A 19971-nucleotide genomic window follows, 5' to 3' on the forward strand; every position below is an offset into this window, starting at 1 on the left:
AGCAGGGTTGTCGCAGACGAAGGCTGGATCTTCTCCCCCTCTCTCTTCTCTCAGCTCTCCTCCTAACCTCAAAGGTAAAAAGAACAGAATGTCCAATTGATAAATTAACTACTTTAAATGGCTTTTTGTACTACCTGTTGAAAACTTTGCTCTTATGCAGCATGAGGTGCATGATCTTTTACACGTAAGAGAGCTGCTGCACTCACACTTTCTGCTAAAACCCACTGTGGTTTCTTTAACAGCTAGCGCTTAGGAGTGTCACATTTTACCCACAGACAAAGGTCCTCTCACATACCTCTGACACTGAAACACCACAACGTTTTCAGTGGCACATTTATAGTCACTAATGAATTGTTTCACTTCACTCTAGATCACAGTATGCATTTCTCCCCCTTCTCTGTATTTTCACACATTTTTTACACTGTACATTTCAGCACTATAGCTTCAGTGCATCAGTGGTTGTTGCTACACACTCTTTTAACTGATGCAAAGTTTCCATTGCATTGTTTCTGAGCAGTCACCGGTGATTCACTTTCTGTGAGCTCCTATTTAAAGCCATCTAAATTTGACATGCTGACTTCTTTTCAGTCTTCCTGTCTGAACACTGGAGGTTTTAAGCTACACACTTCTCTTTAATGTAATGCCTTCTTTGCTGAGCCATAGTGCTTTCATTGCCTTCCTGTAGTACACTGTTTATATTTAGTTCAGCTTACCGATAGTGGAGAGCAGGAGGGGTGGGTACAGGGGGTGTGGGACAGAGGAATGACGAGGGAAGATGGCATCGAAGGGGAAGGGAAAGGTCAGGGATAAGAGGCTAGAAAATGGCATAGGTCACCCACATGCTTGTCATGTTTTGTAAAGGGTGGTCAGATATGTGAAGGGTTGGGCAGAGGATTGTGGAGGGCTCTCTGACACTGGATCCCCTGTGCCTCTGCATATTGTGCCTGGGGAATAGTGTGGAACCCCTTAAAGTGCCTTAAGAAACTGGAGCAGTTATGGCAGATGATGTAGAACCAGACGGACACACAGGAAAGAAACACGCTCCCATACATTCACAAGAACCACAACTCAAATGTCAAGCGTTGCAACTTGAGTTGAACTTTTCCCCTCGTGCCTCTGTGTAATTTCAGCCCTGTGTCTTCCCCATTACATCTCATCATTGTCTTCTTCCTCCTCCTAACTAGAGTCAGGATGCCTCACGCATACCCTTTCCTCACTCCTGAGCAGAAGAAGGAGCTCAGCGATATTGCTCACAGGATCGTCGCTCCTGGCAAGGGAATCCTCGCCGCAGATGAGTCCACCGGTAAAGAATTAAACAAAAAATTTGCTTTTTGTAGTAAAATAATCCTTGATCAGTCATTTAGTGTGGCCAACATTCATCTCAAAAACAAGTGTATTAGATTGAGCCATTAAACAGTCTATAAAGCACACAACAGAGCTGGCAAGTGTAGAAGTGAAATGAGCCAAACATTTTCTACCAATGCTTCACAAATGGACCCAGTCTTCAACTATCTCATGTTTCCACAACCTCCAGGCAGCGTTGCCAAGCGCTTCCAGAGCATCAATGCTGAGAACACTGAGGAGAACAGGAGGCTGTACCGCCAGCTCCTCTTCACCGCTGATGACCGCGTTGCACCTTGCATTGGCGGCGTCATCCTCTTCCACGAGACCATGTACCAGAAGACCGATGATGGCAAGCCCTTCACCCAGTACCTTCATGGGAGAAAAATGGTGGTAGGCATCAAGGTCGACAAAGGTGTTGTCCCCCTGGCCGGAACCAACGGCGAGACCACCACCCAGGGTAAGCAAGGAACAGATTTAGCAACAAAGAGAGCAGTCACCTTTTATATATTACCCCAGCTTATACAGTGGCCCCTCTCCCTCTTTCACAGGTCTCGATGGACTGTACGAGCGCTGTGCTCAGTACAAGAAGGATGGTGCTGACTTTGCCAAGTGGCGCTGTGTGCTGAAGATCACCCCTACCACTCCCTCCAGACTGGCCATCATTGAGAACGCCAACGTCCTGGCCCGCTATGCCAGCATCTGTCAGATGGTAAGACACACCAGATAGATGCTAAAATCAGTGTGGCCTCTTCACAGATTTTTCTCCACAATTTTATAGGTTTTGCTCATAAGTCATTTAGTAGAAAAACTCTGAAGGTCTGTGTGGCTGCTATATTTTGTTCATTTTATATTTAAAACACAAAAAGTTCCAACCAAATTACATCAAATGATTTGTCAATTGTCCCAAAAGCTTTATCATCTTCTATCACATGCACAAAAAAATCAGTATCAGCACTGCTCTTTGTTTTGCATGACATGCATTTAATGTTATGATTCTGCCAACTTCCTGTATGGGTTTCTAATTGAACTTACAAAATATGTCATTTATACCATCTCAAAACACGTTTCCGCACAGTTGAAAGAGATGCTATTTCTCTCTGAAATGTTGGCATAGCAATTTCAGTACATCACAGATAATAATGCCAATTCACTATGAAAGTAGCCATTTTAACCTCTGTTTTAAATAAAGTCATAAAGTGTAGATAAAAATCTTCCGGACCAAGTTCTGTAACCCTTGAAACAGTAAGAAACTAATAAAGGTTACATAACATCTGCTGCCTGCCGTGCTGTCACTGTAATTTTGACCCTTTTCTCTGTGCCTTCCTCAGCATGGAATCGTCCCCATTGTTGAGCCTGAGATCCTCCCCGATGGTGACCATGACCTGAAGCGTTGCCAGTACGTCACTGAGAAGGTCCTGGCTGCCGTCTACAAGGCCCTGTCCGACCACCATGTGTACCTGGAGGGCACCCTGCTCAAGCCCAACATGGTGACCGCCGGACACTCCTGCTCACACAAGTACACCAACCAGGAGATCGCCATGGCAACTGTTACCGCCCTGCGCCGCACTGTGCCCCCTGCAGTCCCTGGTGAGCTGATTGCACACGATACACTCTTGAAGACAAGCACACACCGGCAAACGTCACAGACAAACATTTTTTATAAAAAGTATTTCCAGAAACATTCTGTACTGAAAAGTCTGCCTGACATTACTTCCTGAGAAGTGCATTGTTAAACTGTCATGCTCTTCCTGTAAAGGCATTACCTTCCTGTCTGGTGGTCAGAGTGAGGAGGAGGCCTCCGTCAACCTGAACGCCATGAACCAGTGCCCTCTGCACAGGCCCTGGGCCTTGACCTTCTCATACGGTCGTGCCCTGCAGGCCTCTGCCCTCAAAGCCTGGGGCGGCAAGAAGGAGAATGGAAAGGCATGCCAGGAGGAGTTCATCAAGAGAGCTCTGGTAAGTGAATACAAATAGAAATATTATATAAATAAGTCAAAGGAAATGTTTCACAGAAGCTGCATTAGAATTTTGTTCCAAGATCTGTATGAATTGTAAGCATCAAACTTGTATAATGCAATCAGTAATACTAGCCTTTTTGTATCTTACAGGCTAACAACCTGGCCTGCCAGGGCAAATATGTGGCCGCTGGAGGCAGCGCCGCCGGTGGAGAGTCCCTGTTTGTGGCTAACCACGCTTATTAAGCATGGACACTCACCACTCCCTATCCACCTCCTTGCCACCATCATAACGTTACCATGGAACCGGCCATGTCCACTTAGGCACTAATGCCTAACAGCACTTTTACAGCATCTTCATCGTAAGTGAAAGAGAAAGATGGGAAAAAAAACTTTCCTATGGGTTGTTGCTGCAACTGGGAGATCCTGAAAAAAAGTTCTGCCTCCATTCCCTTAGCTTTTGTTTTTAAACACCTTTTCTCAGGTGAAGATTCCCAAACTGTTTGTTTTTACAGAAGTCGTACCATTTTGTTCCTTGGTCTGATTCCACCAAGTGCAGTATATGATTTATACTGGAACCATTGAATAAAGTATTTACCCTTACATGTTGCTTAACTTCCTTTTTGAGTCTTTTCATAACACTATCTTAAGGTCACATGCAAACAGCAGAAAGAAGCTGAGGCCACTGTAGCCTGGTATTTCTGCGACAGAAGCAACATTACCAGACAAAAGAACAATGTTTAACAGATCAGTACTTTTTTCCCTAATGAATATGTTTGGAGAAGACTGATTATTGGCCCTGGCTGAATATCGGGGCCAATATTCAGCATTTTACAATTGTCGACATCTGTGATTTTTCTGTCAGATTGCCAATAAAATAAACTAATTTTAAAAAGTGCTACTTTGGCTCTGATATAACATCCTCTCACACAATGCCCCGCCAACAATATCTGATTCGGTAACACGTCACAATTAATAGCCTAAAAATACTAAAATAATCTGATTCTGCAAAATAACTAGTTACTAAATGTATCAAATAAATGTAGTGGAGAGGAAAGTAGCAGAAAATGGAAATACAAAAAAGAAAAGTACCTTAAAATTGTACTTAAGAACAGCATTTCAATAAATGGTACTATTGTAAATTACTGCAAATGAACATCAGCTAACATGTGACTGCTAGGACCAGTACTTGAAGCATTTTTCTGGTGCAGCTAAAGAAATGATGCCATTTCTTTTTGTATTGTATCCCTGCTAAGAAGCACATTCATGCACATAAAGCAAGACAACATGATATGAAAGAAGAACACATGAGATGTATCCACCAAAGATACATACTACATGAATAACAGTGGTCTGATCCATGTTGCTATCAGCATCAAGTTACACTCACCTGTCAGAGAGAGACTGTGCAGAAGCGGTGGAAACTTTAGGGCATGGTTCTGCTGTGAACTGACGTTTTGAAGGCTGGAAGCTGATGCATCCTCTCATAACTATATGACACAGAAATAGGATACATTAGCACATTTGTAAAACGTCCAGTTCAAAGTCTATATGAATGGACGTCATATAAATACCCATGGCCATCTCTAGGCATAGGCAATATTGGCGGTCGCCTAGAGCGCCATCTGCTGGAGGGGCGCCGCCAGTCACCCTCGAGGGAAAAAAAAAAATAATAATAATAATAACAATTTTCGATGCCCATTGGTGCCCTCCCTTCATGTTCTGTCTTGAAAATAATAAATATTAACAACATGAAGAAACAGATAAACAATGGCATGTTTCTCACTTGTGGTGCTGAGTCACGTGACGTGTGGTCATTGGCTGCGCACCTCAGAGGGTCAGATAGGTGTCACGTCAAGTGACAGACAGGTTATGTTTTTTTATTTTGCGAGATGAAACGGCCGTCAAAGCCCTCGGGTGCGCGATACCGAAAGAGAAGAAAAGAGGAGGAGAAGAAGAAGTCCCAATATAAAGGTAACATTATGTCATCTTTTTTTAAATGCCATTTGTGTGAAGACTTTTCATTTGTATTAGCTTGCTAGCTACGTTGAAATAAAGCAATTGGCTTAACACGCTATACAATGACACTGATAGCTACTAAGAAGGATAAATGAATCATGAATCAAAGTAGAGGCCAACCTGTGCGAGATGCGCCACCAGTGCAGGTTGTACTCTGTGTTGTTTATTGTGAAATAGTAGTGAATCTTTTATTATAAGGTAATTATAAATGTTATGTTGAACACACCACTTATGCAAATAACTGCTGCAAGCTGCAACAGTTGTTTGTCCTATTCTGTCTGCTGTAGATGCGCTCATATAATATTTTCAGACACCCCTAACAGCTGCTGGAGAGGGACCTTCTGATGCAACATCCACACCATTCTCTGAAGCATGTAAGTTTAGCCAATTGTTTGTGGTCTCTTATGCACTGCTATGTTGTTGTTGTTGTTGTTATGATTATTATTATCATTATTGTTGTTGTTGTGACTGAATGGTACAAGCTTGACAGTATGGATGTACTCTATGTTTGAATACAGCTACAAGTCAGGCGTCATGCAGCAGCAGCGCTACCACATCAACCACACCACCCACCTCTGAAAGTCAGCTTGAAGCAGATGAGTTATGCAATTGCATGTTACAGCTGCAGTCACATTACTGAACAATACTATGGTTCATAATTTATGCTTCAGATGTGTTTATTGCCTGATGTGCTGTTATTTGTAAATTAGTTGAAACACATGCTGGAAAGAGTGACTTGAAAGTTCATTGTTGTTGTTCAAATAAAACTGTTGTGAGTGTTCGGACGGTTCAGATGTTGTCATTCAATTGTATGATGGTGGGTTTTTTTTTCCATCTAACGACATCAGATCACAAATACAATGCAAACTATATCCACAGATATATGCAATCTTCCAATGACCTCTGAACAGTGGACTTGACCTTTCACACGTGTAGCACACAATCTCTCTCATACAACCTCTCACATACAGCTCGCAGCCCAGGGTAGCGGTGCATGTGTGAACACTGCTATATGGATCAGATCCACAGCACGTGTAAACGTTGGCCTTCGTGTCAACTGTGACGTTACATGTAAATATGGGGCAGTAGTCTATCACAGCTAGCTAGCAAACGGTAGCTCAAAGCTGAAGATGCTAAAGAAGTTAGCGCTGGGCCAATACATACAACAGTAACATAAGGAGCCAACGTTAGCTACGTTCACTACATAATGCAGAGTAATAATACATTTCCCCCAACTAACCTGTCCAACAGAGACACAGCTACCACGGCGTCCGTTTTCAGGCCGCTACTCCGTCAGTTGTCTTCGTTTCACCTCTCGAGCTATCCAACGTCTTTTTGTTTGTGGCCTTCTCGAGGTCGGTCTTTCTTCTCTTGCTCTGTTTGGCAGTGAAGATGCTGTAAGTACAGCTGGTAATGAAGAGTGTGGCTGTACTCTCTCTGCCATTCTTGTCCGTAAACAATGAGCTCACTCCACCACAGGAGTGAGGTGTAGACTCCGGTCACGCGCAATGAGTGGTGGGCGGAGTCAGCGCAGGGTGGGCGGGTAAGGACAGATTGATTGACAGGTAGACTGTCCATACAATATCTTCGGCTGCTAAAATTGATTGGTTGATTTTTTCCGCAAAGCATTTTATATTTTGATTGCTGTCTGGATGTTAAGAGATTTTATACAAATATAATTTAAAAAATGCTTCTGAACAGAATGACCAACCCCAGTTTAAAACTACATATGGACTGTTTGGTCTTTTGAAATGTATAGGTATCAAATAAAATATATACGTACCCCATAGGATGAATCAGAATGGCTTTAGTAAGTAGCCTTATCTCCTAACCTTTCATCTGGCGCCACCAACAACAGGTCAGAACTTCCACTTGTTAAACCCTTAACGTTAGCTGGTTCACTGTACAAGTTAGCTAGCTAATGTTACCTGTAACTTTACAGATTCTTACATGCTAACATTAAAATTAACCGGCTAACATGCTTCCATGGCAAACATTATTATGCCCCATGCAGGTTGTACCTCTCATGTATAACTAACCACGACATACTGGAACAAGATAATATGCTAACTACGAGCCAGCTAACATGCTAACGACGCCATCTAGGATCAGATGATCATGTCTGCAGGAGAGGTTGTGTTTCATAATGTGAGGGACTTGGTATTCTTATCTGTCAGCCTATTTACTGCATATTTTAATGAGCATGTGATACTCCAGTAATGTTATTCTTTTACCCCACCATATGTATCTGATGTCTGTAGTTACTTAATTATAGAAATCCAGAAGGATATAATGGTAAAATGATCAAATATTATGCATTATTTGGGATTGAACTACACAATTTCTTAAAATAGTGTGACTTTGAACCATTAAGACCAGCTCCAGTATTAAAAAGCTGATAACACAGTGACCTAACCATAACTCAAAGTGTAGCTCCACCAATTTTACACATTAAAGTGTGTTTACAGGTCTTGTGGAGTGTAAGGCCTACTCTATGTGGAAAACGTAGTATAACACCTTTTGTGGCTCCACAGGAAGTTGCATGTAATCTGATAAATTTCCATTGTGTGTAACGTAGGCACCATTTTTTTAAAAGCAGACCAATGATCTATCATTGTGCTCCTATTGGACTCATTATGGGCAGTTTGAAAACAAATAATCAAAATCGAAACAGCAGAACCAGAGATATCACCTTTTTCATTCAAGGCTGTCTTCTTCCTTTTCAAAAACAGGAAGCATACATTATCCACCATGCAATTTAGCCAGAGTGGCATCAGTGGCAGCATTTTTTCAGATTACATGCAGCTTCCTCTTGAGCCACAAAAGGCTTTATTTCTACTTTTTTCACACATGCAGTACTGTAGTAGTCCCCAACACCTGTAAACACACTTTAATGTGTAAAATTGGTGGAGTTACCCTTTAATACTCAAAATTGGACCAAGTTCTTATTTACCTATCTGCTGTTTACATAAGTAAAATTTAGAACGCAGGACTTATGATTGAGACTTTTTTTTATCAAGGGTCTGAACATATCTGCAACCATTGTATGCAATGCCAAGTCATTAATTACTTTATCAGTACCAGCAGAACCTTGTATTGTAAAGTGTATTGTGGTACTGATAAGAGATGGATGGCTTTATGATTTTAGCTATAAAAGTGACTGGCATTTCAAAGAAGATGTTTGTGTTAAATTAAGTTTGTTTTACACCAAATTAGGCCAGTAGGAATAAAAGGGCAATGCAAAAAAGGTTTGTCATCATAGTTTATTTTCTACCATTAATCAGCATTCAGTAACTTCAAATAAATAACCACCATCAGACTCTTAGGAACCAAACACTGAGATACAGAAGAACAAAACTCTTCTTCTTTGGTAAAAAGTAGTTTATTCTTTAGATTGCAGAAAGTACAAAAGAAATGTGGAATACAAAGGGTCTCGATTCAGAATTCGGACTAGCAACAATTTTCCTGGCATCATTTTTTAAACCTCCCAGTCGCCTTCCATGCTCAGCTCCACCTGAGGGGATGGGAGGATGCCTTGGTCAATAATCAAACTAAAAAATCTTTGATTGGTATGACTTGAGAAATGTGTCATTACAAATGCTGACTAAAAAAAATAACCTGCCTATACTTTAACTTACTCACATCCTTCATAAGGGTCTCACAATAATACACTCTTTGATACAATAACAACCAAAGGTCAAAGACTTACTTCCTGATTCTCAGAGCTTCATATTTTCTTTGATTAAAATAAAACAATAACAATTTCTGCCACAATCATCATGATGTTATACATCAGTATAATTTGAAACGTCATAAATTATTAGATTAAATGATTCAGAAGACAAACAAGACAATGCAACAGAAGAAGTTTAGAGTTTCTTAGTGCAGAACTGTGCTATATAGCTAAGATGTGCTGCAGGAACACTGTCACTGAGATGACAATGACCGTAAGCTCAGTTGTAGCGGTTGATGCTGTGGAGGATGGAGTGGTAACATTTCCTGGAGCCGATGTGGTTGCATTTCCAGAGCCTGTGCTGCGACATGCAAAGCTGCTGTCTGGGTCAGTGCCAGTGGAGTCGAATGTCACAAAGTTAACATTGGCTCCCGCCACTTGACCCAGGATCCAATCCTGGAACTCAGACACTCGGGCATAGACCTCAGGGAAACCAGCCAGGGCACAAGGTACTCCAAAACTGGTAATGCCAGCCTGGACCCACCTTGTGCCTTGTTTGCATTGCAGAGGTCCACCTGAGTCACCCTGCAAGAGGAGAGACAAAACACCATAAGTGAATGGATACTGCTGGTAATGTACAGGATGAGACTTGAGTAGACTTATCTAACCTCACCTGGTACATTCTCACTGACAAAAATATTTTAATAGCACAAATATGAAAGTTATGTATTACGGTGGGGAAATTGGTAAGGAGGAAAGAGGATGGAACAAAGTATCTTATGAGAAGACAGGATGTCAAATGCAACAATAAATGTTTATTATATTTACCTGACATGCTCCTTTGTTCTCTTGCCCCGCACAAATCATTTGGTCAGTGATGTTTGCCTCTGGTGCTCGGATGTAATTGCAACTGCACTGCTTGTTTCCAATGACAGGAATCTGAACCTCCTGCAGTGGAGTCGAGGCGGGCAAGGACTCTGTGAAAGAGAAAGTGGGCTATGAAATCAGCGGACGCACTGAGGTAGAGATAGTGGCTCTGTATGCTGTACTAGTCACAGTGGAGCTAAATGCTAACGTCAGTATGCTAACATGCACCAAATGGCGACTTCTATCTTAAGTAAGCATTCCAACATTTGTTAAAGCTCCTGTAAGTGACATATATTAATTAAAATAAATGTTGAAAAGCTCTATATTCCAACAGTAATCACTCTATTAGAGTGTTTGGTCAGTGACCCATGTCTCTCCTCCCCCTGCTCATGAAAAGTACACTTGAGGCAGATCGGAATGTCATTTTTTATTATTTTGTCATAACCTGAGGTTTTGGGCGAATCAAAGCTTTGACTTGATAATAGCACTAGATTAAAAGCCTGCAGGATACTCACCATCCTTTCCAAGCCTGCCCCAGCCAGTAGCCCAGCAGGAAGTGGAGTTGTAGAACTGGCTGGAGTTACTCGCCAGGCAGATGGGTCTGATGAAGTTAGTGAAACTGACAGGGCTGCTGAGCCTCATTAGGGCAATATCATTGTTAAACAAGGTGTTGTTGTAGTCAGGATGGACGATGATCTGGGACAGCGTGCGGCTCACCTCATTATCATTTGGGCCACTCTGAGTCTCTCTTCCAAGGTAGAGGGTCCATGCACTAGGTGTGTTGCTGGATAAAAAGAATACAGATAGCAAACGCATACAAAATATTTCCAGGAAGATATTTTTTTTTTAGACAATTGTTATGACAAACATAACAAGATATGCAATCTCCTAAAAAGTGAGAGTGAAAGGAAAGTTTTGTTGGTACAAAGAAGCAAGGCCTGTGACAAAAGTCAGCAAAGTGACTTAATCATGGTGGAAGGTGTCAAGGCGCTGCAACGTTATTGACTTGTGAAATTAGTGCTCTGCCCTTTGCCCTTTGAGATGAGGTCAATGTCCTGAATGTCAAATACTGTAGATGTTACTTTCAGATCATTGAAATTTGAGGCGGAGGCAGACATGCTGACTACAGGTTTTCCCCCAGTTAAGACAACCCTTGTAAATTTCATTGTACACATTATGTGCCCCTTTTGTACCGTTATGTTTTCTTTAAATCAATCCATCTCGGTTTAGAAAGGATTGTTACTGTATTTTGAGTTTAAATTTCTAAGCACACAAAATGAAACCGTTTCTCTTACATTGAGATGCAGTGGGCTGCTGTCATCACCCACTGTTCACTGATGAGTGTCCCTCCACAGATGTGACTACTGAGGTGCAGGCTGACCTGCCAGGGCCATGACCCAGCCGGGGCATTGTCACCACCCACTATCCTCGTGTTCAGAGGTGCCGTTCCACAATCTGAGCATAGACAACCATGTGTAAGTACAAATAAATAAAGGTAGGTCCATTTGTAGCTCTGTTTCTTCACAGTCATTTGTGGTTATTGTTCTTACAGAGCATCGCCACAGCATTTATGGAATATATGAAATATGACTGTGCTTACCCTGAGCCCTTGACCCTGTAGAAAAGAGAGATAGAAAGAGTGAATCTCATCTGTATGCGTCAATGTGTGTTTCATTGTTAGACCCAGCAAACTTTGCAGTAAAGGTATTAGTAGTGTAGTATCTAGCCTCAGACACAAGGTGGCGCTAGAGTTCCATCTGCTTCCTCTAATGGACTAGAGTACTTAGTAAAAAGGCCTCAGACCTTTCCCAAGGCAACAGGATGAGAGAGGGGGAGTGACATGCAGCAAAGGGCCACAGGTCGGACTGGGCACCCCTAGAAGATATGTTTCACTATTACACATCACAGTACAGTCTGATTATTCTGCCCCAGTAGCGGATCATATCAACAAGAGTACACTTGTTCAAGTACGCTTGGGAATATTAACAACAATGAAAAAAAACACACATTTCCTGCATTTTAGATGATTAATTTCAGTTGTATTTGACTGTAATTCAGGTGTGTTTTGTGGTTGGATTAGCTTTTGATATTTTCAATAGTAATACGTCATTGTGTCCACAATATAAAAAGAGAAGATTTCTTTTGATCCCTGACAGCTGAAAAAGAGCTAAAAGTTTCAAATGTTGAAAAGCTTAAAGTATCAGAAACAGTTGAAAATGTTGCTTAACGCAACAACTAAATGGTAATGTTGGCCAATTATCTACTTAGGCTACTTGTTATAATGTTGGACCAGGTGTGTTGACAGAGGTCACACTGTAGACACTACCCAGTGTTGTGTGTAAACACCAGGAAGAAAAATACTGCAGGCCTTTTTGCAGGAGGCATGTATTTCCATACACGCCTCCTGTACAGTGTCATCATTATATTTCAATGAACCTTTGGTGAGATATGAACATAATAACATTTAAACAAGTATAGCTGTGGTCCTGTTCTCACACTAATAAGAAAGATTTAACACCTGTTAAGTAGGCTACTGTTTCTGTCTGTTTATTTAATTTGATTTAATTTGATTTTATTCAATAGCGTAAACTCAAATTATATCAACATGTTCCTGCAAGAGGCAAGCTATCGATAGCTTGAAACATTTACTAAGCAACCACTCTACAACACACCTCTCAATAGTTTACAGGCATTTCAATGTTGATAATTATCACTTATGTGAGATCATTAATTGATAGATCTATACAATACAGCATTTCTGCAACAAACCCAGTCTCAATTAACCTTATATTCACATCATATTTAGAGTTGTTTTGCTTCTCTTTTGAAAAGAAAAGGAAACTTTAGACAGATATTTCAACATAATATAATCAAATACAACACCACTTCTAAATAAATCAGCAAAAATGACCATAAAGTTGGATCAAAATTTCAACACTGATTAACTAAATATACGGTTTATTGTTATTAAATGAGAGAATTATTGATTTGTAACAGATAACAAACTGCTAAGTCAGTATAAAAGCTCACCTTGCCCAGTGAGGGCTGTATACATCAGGAGCATCCATACAGTCCAGGCTGTCATACTGTACTGTCTTCAACCTTTTGCCTTCAGGTAAACGCAGACACTCTTTCTGATTTAGCTTTTTGCTTTGTCACTTCTCAGTCACTCACCTGCTCTATTTAAAGCATTCACACACAATAAAACCTGTTTTTCTTAATACCTCAGGCGGGCATTCGCCTACACGTCAAACTTGGCAAACATGCCTTTTGATGAGGATGAACTCCATTTTTGATGGAACTGTGATCATTGCATTGATTAGATCACTGGAGGACATACAGTTTTGTCAGTGGTTCACTGATTCATATGTACAGAGTATGTAAGTAATCTGTGGAAGAACACCTCTCCAGATAGGCATTAAAACTGTCTTTCCATGGAGTGCAATTCATTTTGTAATTGCGACTAACAAATGGTTAAAGTGGATGCGTCGATGCCTATAAAGGACTACATACAGTAGCACCTCATGACAGAATGGTGGACCTCATAACAAAGGACATATTCAAACATTTCCCATCCTGTTGAATCAGGCGTTAGCGTGTTGCTCGGCTAATGTGGCTACTCTTAGGATACTGATGTTGGACAATGTAATATTCAGGGACAACTGTATAAATGTTAAGTCTCATTTGAAGCCAACTGAAAATAAGTAATAGGTTTGATGCCTGTTACATTTTTTTCATGTTGCATTATTGCAGTGCTAGCTCAGTTAGCGTTACCTTTATTTTCATATGAAGCCTGTTTTGCAGCAGGATCCTTAATTGGTTTAGAGGCAGTTCTTTTATGTGTTTGTTGCAGCTGTGTGTAAATTAACCTGATAGACATGCCCTGAAGATTAGGATATAGTTGGACATAAAAAAGAAATGGTCAAACTACAGGAATTTGTTTGCTTGGCAACCATGTGGAAGCTGATTAGCACTTGGCCTGTTGGGCAGTGATGCTGAGGCTAATATAGATCATCCTCCTTCGCCAACATGTGTGGTGAGGAAGTTATTTACTCTTTGCTTCCTGAATAGTCCCACCCGTCCCACTTGCTGATTGCTACAGAAGACAGATCCTTTACTCAGATCTCACATTTACATAAAAAACACCCTTCCTGCTCTTGCGGTTGTCATTGCTGCTTTGGCCTGAAATACCAGTCAAAGCGTTGATGACAAGCATCCACCTCTATGTTACCACAAACATTTAAAGAACATTCAACCTAGAATAGTCAAGTCCACGCCCACCCCTGGACCGTTCTGACCTAAAATGTCATCCTGTTACTGCCAAGATCTATCTATCTCTTTTGCTTGCAATTAATGTAAAAATCTTCCATGCAAAATGTCTCACTTTTCAGGCTGCTCATTTTTCTGAAGTGATTCTTCATGATGATTACCACAACTCTCACATGAAGCATAAAAATTACAGGTTATGGTTTTACAGGGGCTTATGTGCTAGACTTTTTCTTGGCCGGAAGCAGTAACTCTTGCCGTCACCAAGGGATTGTCAGGAAACCAGCGAAGATTTCAGGAAGGATGTTGTTGACTTTGAGCTCGCCATTTCTCCCTGTTTTGTACAAAGCATAATTTTTACTGGACGAACATGACAGACTATTTCTTTAATATATCATTTACCTGTGTATCAGCTCTGTTTATATCTAGTGTACTCAAACTAAGACAATGACTTTCTTGTTGCATGAGCTAATTAGTCTTTTGTTTGTTTTAATACTAACTGAATCATGACACCAGGAAGCAAGTGAAAGTGAATTTCCCTGTAAGCAAGTCTAGCCAATCATTAATCCACAATACAGAACATTTTACCACACCTTCAATTAAAAGGACACACTTGAAACAACAGGCAGAGTAAATTCCTGTTGTCTGACTCATCTGTTGAATACACAACAGTTTGTACACATTTTTTTCCCCTAAAAATCATATAATTTGGGTCGCTGTTGCCACCAAATGCCACAATATACTTATTATGTAATATCTGAATAAATAGTTGTTGATCAAAAGTCCACGCTAGGATGACACGCCCATTTCAAGGACTAGTGTGTGTAACACTTCAGGCTTGTACACCTTAAAAGGATAAATGGTAAACAGACTACATTTACAAAGCGCTTTTCCAGGGAGCCAAGTGCCTTGACAATGGATACATTACAAAAAGTACTGAACATCCTTATTTAATCTCACAGTATATAAATCATATACATGTTTGTCATATTTCTGATTATCAAGCACAACATCCAGTAGTGTTATAAATGCACTTTTACTACATGGTTTTCCTGCTCAGAAGAAGAAATGTTCTGAGGGTCTGGGTTCAGAATGCAGACCTGCAACAATTTTCACGTCCTCATCTTTTAAACCTCTCAGTCCCCGATACTGTAACTGACGGTCAAAAATCAAACACTTTCTCTTAGAACAATACACTTTTTGTTACATTGACAACCAAGCGCTTCATATTCTCTTTGATATTAGAGGGACATCTTGATTATAACTGATTTTTTAGGAGACGCAATTTTCGTTAACACTTTCATCATACAACCTCAGTCATATTATCATGATGTTATACAGCAGTATAATTTGAAACTTCATAAATTATTAGATTAAATGATTCAGAAGACAAACAAGACAATGCAACAGAAGAAGTTTAGAGTTTCTTAGTGCAGAACTGTGCTATATAGCTAAGACGTGCTGCAGGAACACTGTCACTGAGATGACAATGACCGTAAGCTCAGTTGTAGCAGTTGATGCTGTGGAGGATGGAGTGGTTGCAATTCCTGGAGCCGATGTGCCGCTGTGACATACAAAGCTGCTGTCTGGGTCGGTGCCAGTGGAGGTGAATGTCACAAAGTTAACATTCGCTCCCGCCACTTGACCCAGGATCCAATCCTGGAACTCAGACACTCGGGCATAGACCTCAGGGAAACCAGCCAGGGCACAAGGTACTCCAAAACTGGTAATGCCAGCCTGGACCCACCTTGTGCCTTGTTTGCATTGCAGAGGTCCACCTGAGTCACCCTGCAAGAGGAGAGACAAAACACCATAAGTGAATGGATACTGCTGGTAATGTACAGGATGAGACTTGAGTAGACTTATCTAGCCTCACCTGGTACATTCTTACTGACAAAAATATTTTAATAGCACAAATATGAAAGTTATGTATTACGGTGGGGATATTGGTGAAGAAGGAAAGAGGATGGAACAAAGTATCTTATGAGAAGACAGGATGTCAAATGCAACAATAACGGTTTAATATATTTACCGAACATGCTCCTTTGTTCTCTTGCCCCGCACAAATCATTTGGTCAGTGATGTTTGCACCTCGTACAGGGATGTAGTTGCAACTGCACTGCTTGTTTCCAACAACAGGAATCTGAACCTCCTGCAGTGGAGTCGAGGCGGGCAAGGACTCTGTGGAAGAGAAAGTGGGCTATGAAATCAGCGGACGCACTGAGGTAGAGATAGTGGCTCTGTATGCTGTACTAGTCACAGTGGAGCTAAATGCTAACGTCAATATAAGTAAGCATTCCAACATTTGTTAAAGCTGCTGTAAGTAACATATTTTTATGAAGTGTTGAGAAGCTCTATATTCCAACAGTAATCACCCTAATAGAGTGTTTGGTCAGTGATCCATGTCTCTCCTCCCCCTGCTCATGCAGTAAAAGAGAAAACAAATTTCTGGTATCCCTGCCCACTTTATCCAATCAGGACAGAGAACACCAGCAGCTTTAACTAGCACTCAACATAAAGTACACTTGAGGTGGACCAGATTGTCATTTTTTAGTATTTTGTCATAACCTGAGGTTTTGGACGAATCAAAGCTTTAACTTGATAATAGCACTAGATTAAAAGCCTGCAGGATACTCACCATCCTTTCCAAGCCTGCCCCAGCCAGTAGCCCAGCAGGAAGTGGAGCTGTAGAACTGGCTGGAGTTACTCGCCAGGCAGATGGGTCTGATGTAGTCAGTGAAACTGACAGGGCTGCTGAGCCTCATTAGGGCAATATCGTTGTTCAACAAGGTGTTGTTGTAGTCAGGATGGACGATGATCTGGGACAGTGCGCGGTTCACCTCGTGAACATTCGGGCCGCTCTGAGTCTCTCTTCCAAGGTAGATGGTCCATGCACTAGGTGACTTTCTGGATAAAAGCATAATGAAGACCAATTAAATCTGTCAGCACATGCAGATTAAAGCCTTGTGTTGCATGATACCCCAACCTGTCTCCATCTTTTACCTACCAAATACATTGAGTAGGATATTTTCTGAAATTGTCAAATCGTTCATTTGGCCGATGCTTACTGGAAAACATTGAGTTCCAGTTTGCTATATTGTAGCTAAGATTCCTTAGATTAGCTAAGACAATTCAATGATCACATTCTCCTTGAGTGAAGGGCACATATGTTGAACAATATGTGTGGCAGGACATCAGAGGATGTTTGACAGGGTCAGTGATATGTGGTTTTATGCATGTTTGTCTTCATCATTTTGCATCATGTTTTAGATTAATTGCTGAGTGTTTCCAACTCGACTGTTTTCTTTATGACCTTTTAATCTTTTATTCAGTGTGCATTCCCCAGATTGTTGTGCTTTATAGTTTGTGTTATTGCATGCTGTAGTGTGTTTTTTCCGACTTGGGAGCAAATAAAAAATACATTTAAAAACATAATTCAAAGTGGTGAGTAGGGTTACTTCTGTATATTAAAATCTCAACATGTGCAAATGCTCTCTTGTACCCCACTCTCAGGTTCAGATCTCTGCTTTTTTATCAAAAAAGATCAATCCATCTCGGGTTTAGAAAGGATTGTTACTGTATTTTGAGTACAAATGCTTTGAACCTGTGAAGGCTTCTAATTTGTAAGCACAGGAAATTAAACGAGCTGATTGCATTTCTCTTACATTAAGATGCAGTGGGCTGCTGTGAGCACCCACTGGTCACTGATGAGTGTCCCTCCACAGATGTGTCTCTCCACAAGATTGAGGTGCAAGCTGACCTGCCAGGGCCATGACCCAGCCGGGGCATTCTCACCACCCACTATCCTCGTGTTCAGAGGCGCCGTTCCACAATCAGCTTGAAATGAGACTGTCCGATAAACAACATAAATCGATTAAATGTTACCGTTGCAAAAATGCAAATGCAAAAGAAACAAAAAGGGAGCTTTATTTTCAAAGCCTGTATCTGTAGTTGAAGTGCTCGGATTGGTCTTGATCCCAAGACCTTTTTTTGAAGGTCTCGGTCTTATCTTGGACTATAGTACACATACTATACAGTATATATTAGAACCCAACTAATACACAATTTTGGAGGTCAATATATATACACAAATTATTTTGCAATGATCCCTCAAATGTGGTTATCAAACACTTGTGACAAAGATATGTAACGGAGGCAGAATGTTTTACAGTTTAACAATAAACTTTATCGTCTAAAATGACATCAGGGCACGGAAACGGTAAACTTCACTGGAAGTTTAAGAATTAGACATCACTTTTCTGCTTTGTTTTACCTAAACTACAATTTAGTTATTTGGCCAAAGTTAACGTGTGTTACTGACCCACTTATGTCTGATCAACAAGAGATTTTATTGCTGTTATCATGCAGATTATGAAATCATATCCAGGTTGAATCATTAATAGTAGTTTGAATAAGACATAAGACGATAACTTCATTATCGCCATATTAATACTAATATTTGAGCTATAATTTTCCCTTCTGTTCTAACCACTGCACCACCATAGCCCACATGTAATGTGTTTTTAATCAAGCAAGAGACAAGTCATTATCCATAACTCCTTTACAAAAGCTGACGCATTGGAAACAGTTACTAAGTAATGACCTGATGACCTCACAATAGTCTATAGGCATTTCATTTTTTGATTATTATCCACGATTATCACTATTGTAAAATCAATTATTGATAGCGCTGTACAATACAGTTGTTTTTTTACTCTCTGGAAAAGAAGACTTTTGACAGACATTTCAACATAACACAATCAAGTACAACACCAACACTAACTCCTCAAAAATAACCATAAGGTTGGATCAAATCCTCTCTAACACAAACTAAAACAAGATATGAGGTTGTTGAAAAGACAGAATAATGGATTTGTAATAGATGATAAACTGTTTAGTCAATGTTTAAGCTCACCTTGCCCAGTGAGGGCTGTACACATCAGGAGTATCCACACAGTCCAGCCTGCCATACTGTACTGTCCTTAAAATTGTGCCTTCAGGTAAGCGCAGAGACTCTTTCTGATGTAGCTTCCTGCTTTGTCCTTCCTCAGTCACTGATCTACCCTATTGACAGCATACACTCCCTACTAAAACCCGGTCATATTGCTACATCAGGCAAACATTAATCCAGCCACCCATAAAAGCTCACATGTTGTGCCTGGAAAGGGTAATTTGTCTCAATAAAAAAATGATCAATCATGTAGGGATATCAATGTAAAGTGTGCCTTTTATTTATATATATATATATATATATATATATATATATATATATATATATATACACATACATATACATACATACATATACATATTCACATAGGCTTCTCTGCCTCTCATCACCGTGCCATATCAATTAATAAATGATAATCACCAATAAACATTAATGATCATTATCCATTGTACCTGCTAAACAACATCTTTTTGTACATTTTCTTGAACTGGTTGATATTTGGACTTTGCTTGAGTTCCTCACTTAGATTGTTCCAAAGCTTGATACTGGAAATAGATATACAGAAACTTTTCAAGGTTGTTCGTATGTTTTAAGATTTTGAAGTTATGTTCCCCTCTTAATTGATAACCTCCCTCCCGATTCCCAAATAAATTTTGGATATTTTCTGGTAATTGTCTGTTTTTTGCCTTATACATGATGATTGGTGTTTGATATGATACAATGTCAGTGAATTTCAGTAGTTTTAATTGTATAAAAAGTGGATTTGTATGTTCCAAGTAGTTGACCAATGTTGGACTGATGTAATATTGAGGGATAGTCAAGGGAAACTGTGTGATTCACTGACTGTACAAAATAGTGGACAGAGCCACCGTGATGTCACCCATAGCTCAATGTCA

The 19971-nt window shown here is 40.4% G+C and overlaps 3 protein-coding genes across 3 annotated transcripts; 1 reads left to right on the forward strand and 2 right to left on the reverse strand.

Moving 5' to 3' along the window:
• The first annotated feature begins 6 nt into the window (after nucleotides 1-6).
• On the forward strand, nucleotides 7-3902 carry aldoab (aldolase a, fructose-bisphosphate, b). The gene is made up of 7 exons (XM_073489468.1): nucleotides 7-74; nucleotides 1185-1303; nucleotides 1535-1801; nucleotides 1893-2053; nucleotides 2673-2931; nucleotides 3101-3300; nucleotides 3453-3902. The coding sequence occupies exons 2-7, from the start codon at nucleotides 1192-1194 to the stop codon at nucleotides 3543-3545; spliced, it is 1092 nt and encodes a 363-aa protein (XP_073345569.1). The 5' UTR covers nucleotides 7-74; nucleotides 1185-1191; the 3' UTR covers nucleotides 3546-3902.
• A 5311-nt stretch (nucleotides 3903-9213) lies between these two features.
• Nucleotides 9214-12943, reverse strand: LOC141015975 (chymotrypsin-like protease CTRL-1). The gene is made up of 6 exons (XM_073490203.1): nucleotides 12889-12943; nucleotides 11459-11473; nucleotides 11154-11313; nucleotides 10374-10642; nucleotides 9820-9968; nucleotides 9214-9576 (listed from the first exon to the last, which is right to left on the reverse strand). The coding sequence occupies exons 1-6, from the start codon at nucleotides 12941-12943 to the stop codon at nucleotides 9214-9216; spliced, it is 1011 nt and encodes a 336-aa protein (XP_073346304.1).
• A 2624-nt stretch (nucleotides 12944-15567) lies between these two features.
• Nucleotides 15568-19094, reverse strand: LOC141015976 (mast cell tryptase-like). Its single transcript, XM_073490204.1, has 5 exons — nucleotides 19040-19094; nucleotides 17790-17973; nucleotides 16763-17031; nucleotides 16157-16305; nucleotides 15568-15912 (listed from the first exon to the last, which is right to left on the reverse strand). The coding sequence occupies exons 1-5, from the start codon at nucleotides 19092-19094 to the stop codon at nucleotides 15568-15570; spliced, it is 1002 nt and encodes a 333-aa protein (XP_073346305.1).
• Nucleotides 19095-19971: the final 877 nt, after the last annotated feature.

The sequence above is a fragment of the Pagrus major genome, chromosome 20, assembly GCF_040436345.1.
Source record: "Pagrus major chromosome 20, Pma_NU_1.0".
Classification (NCBI taxonomy): domain Eukaryota; kingdom Metazoa; phylum Chordata; class Actinopteri; order Spariformes; family Sparidae; genus Pagrus; species Pagrus major.

Excerpts from the sequence above, each read along its gene's own strand:
- aldoab (XM_073489468.1), top strand. The coding sequence starts at position 1,192 with ATGCCTCACGCATACCCTTTCCTCACTCCTGAGCAGAAGAAGGAGCTC. Across the intron at positions 1,802-1,892 it reads CGGCGAGACCACCACCCAGG|GTCTCGATGGACTGTACGAG; the intron begins GTAAGCAAGGAA and ends CCTCTTTCACAG. Across the intron at positions 3,301-3,452 it reads AGTTCATCAAGAGAGCTCTG|GCTAACAACCTGGCCTGCCA; the intron begins GTAAGTGAATAC and ends TGTATCTTACAG.
- LOC141015975 (XM_073490203.1), bottom strand. The coding sequence starts at position 12,943 with ATGACAGCCTGGACTGTATGGATGCTCCTGATGTATACAGCCCTCACT. Across the intron at positions 10,643-11,153 it reads GCAGCCCACTGCATCTCAAT|CAACACACCTAGTGCATGGA; the intron begins GTAAGAGAAACG and ends CTTTTTATCCAG. Across the intron at positions 9,969-10,373 it reads GGGCAGGCTTGGAAAGGATG|AGTCCTTGCCCGCCTCGACT; the intron begins GTGAGTATCCTG and ends TCTCTTTCACAG.
- LOC141015976 (XM_073490204.1), bottom strand. The coding sequence starts at position 19,094 with ATGGCAGGCTGGACTGTGTGGATACTCCTGATGTGTACAGCCCTCACT. Across the intron at positions 17,974-19,039 it reads TACAGCCCTCACTGGGCAAG|TCTCATTTCAAGCTGATTGT; the intron begins GTGAGCTTAAAC and ends TTTATCGGACAG. Across the intron at positions 17,032-17,789 it reads GCAGCCCACTGCATCTTAAT|AAAGTCACCTAGTGCATGGA; the intron begins GTAAGAGAAATG and ends GCTTTTATCCAG.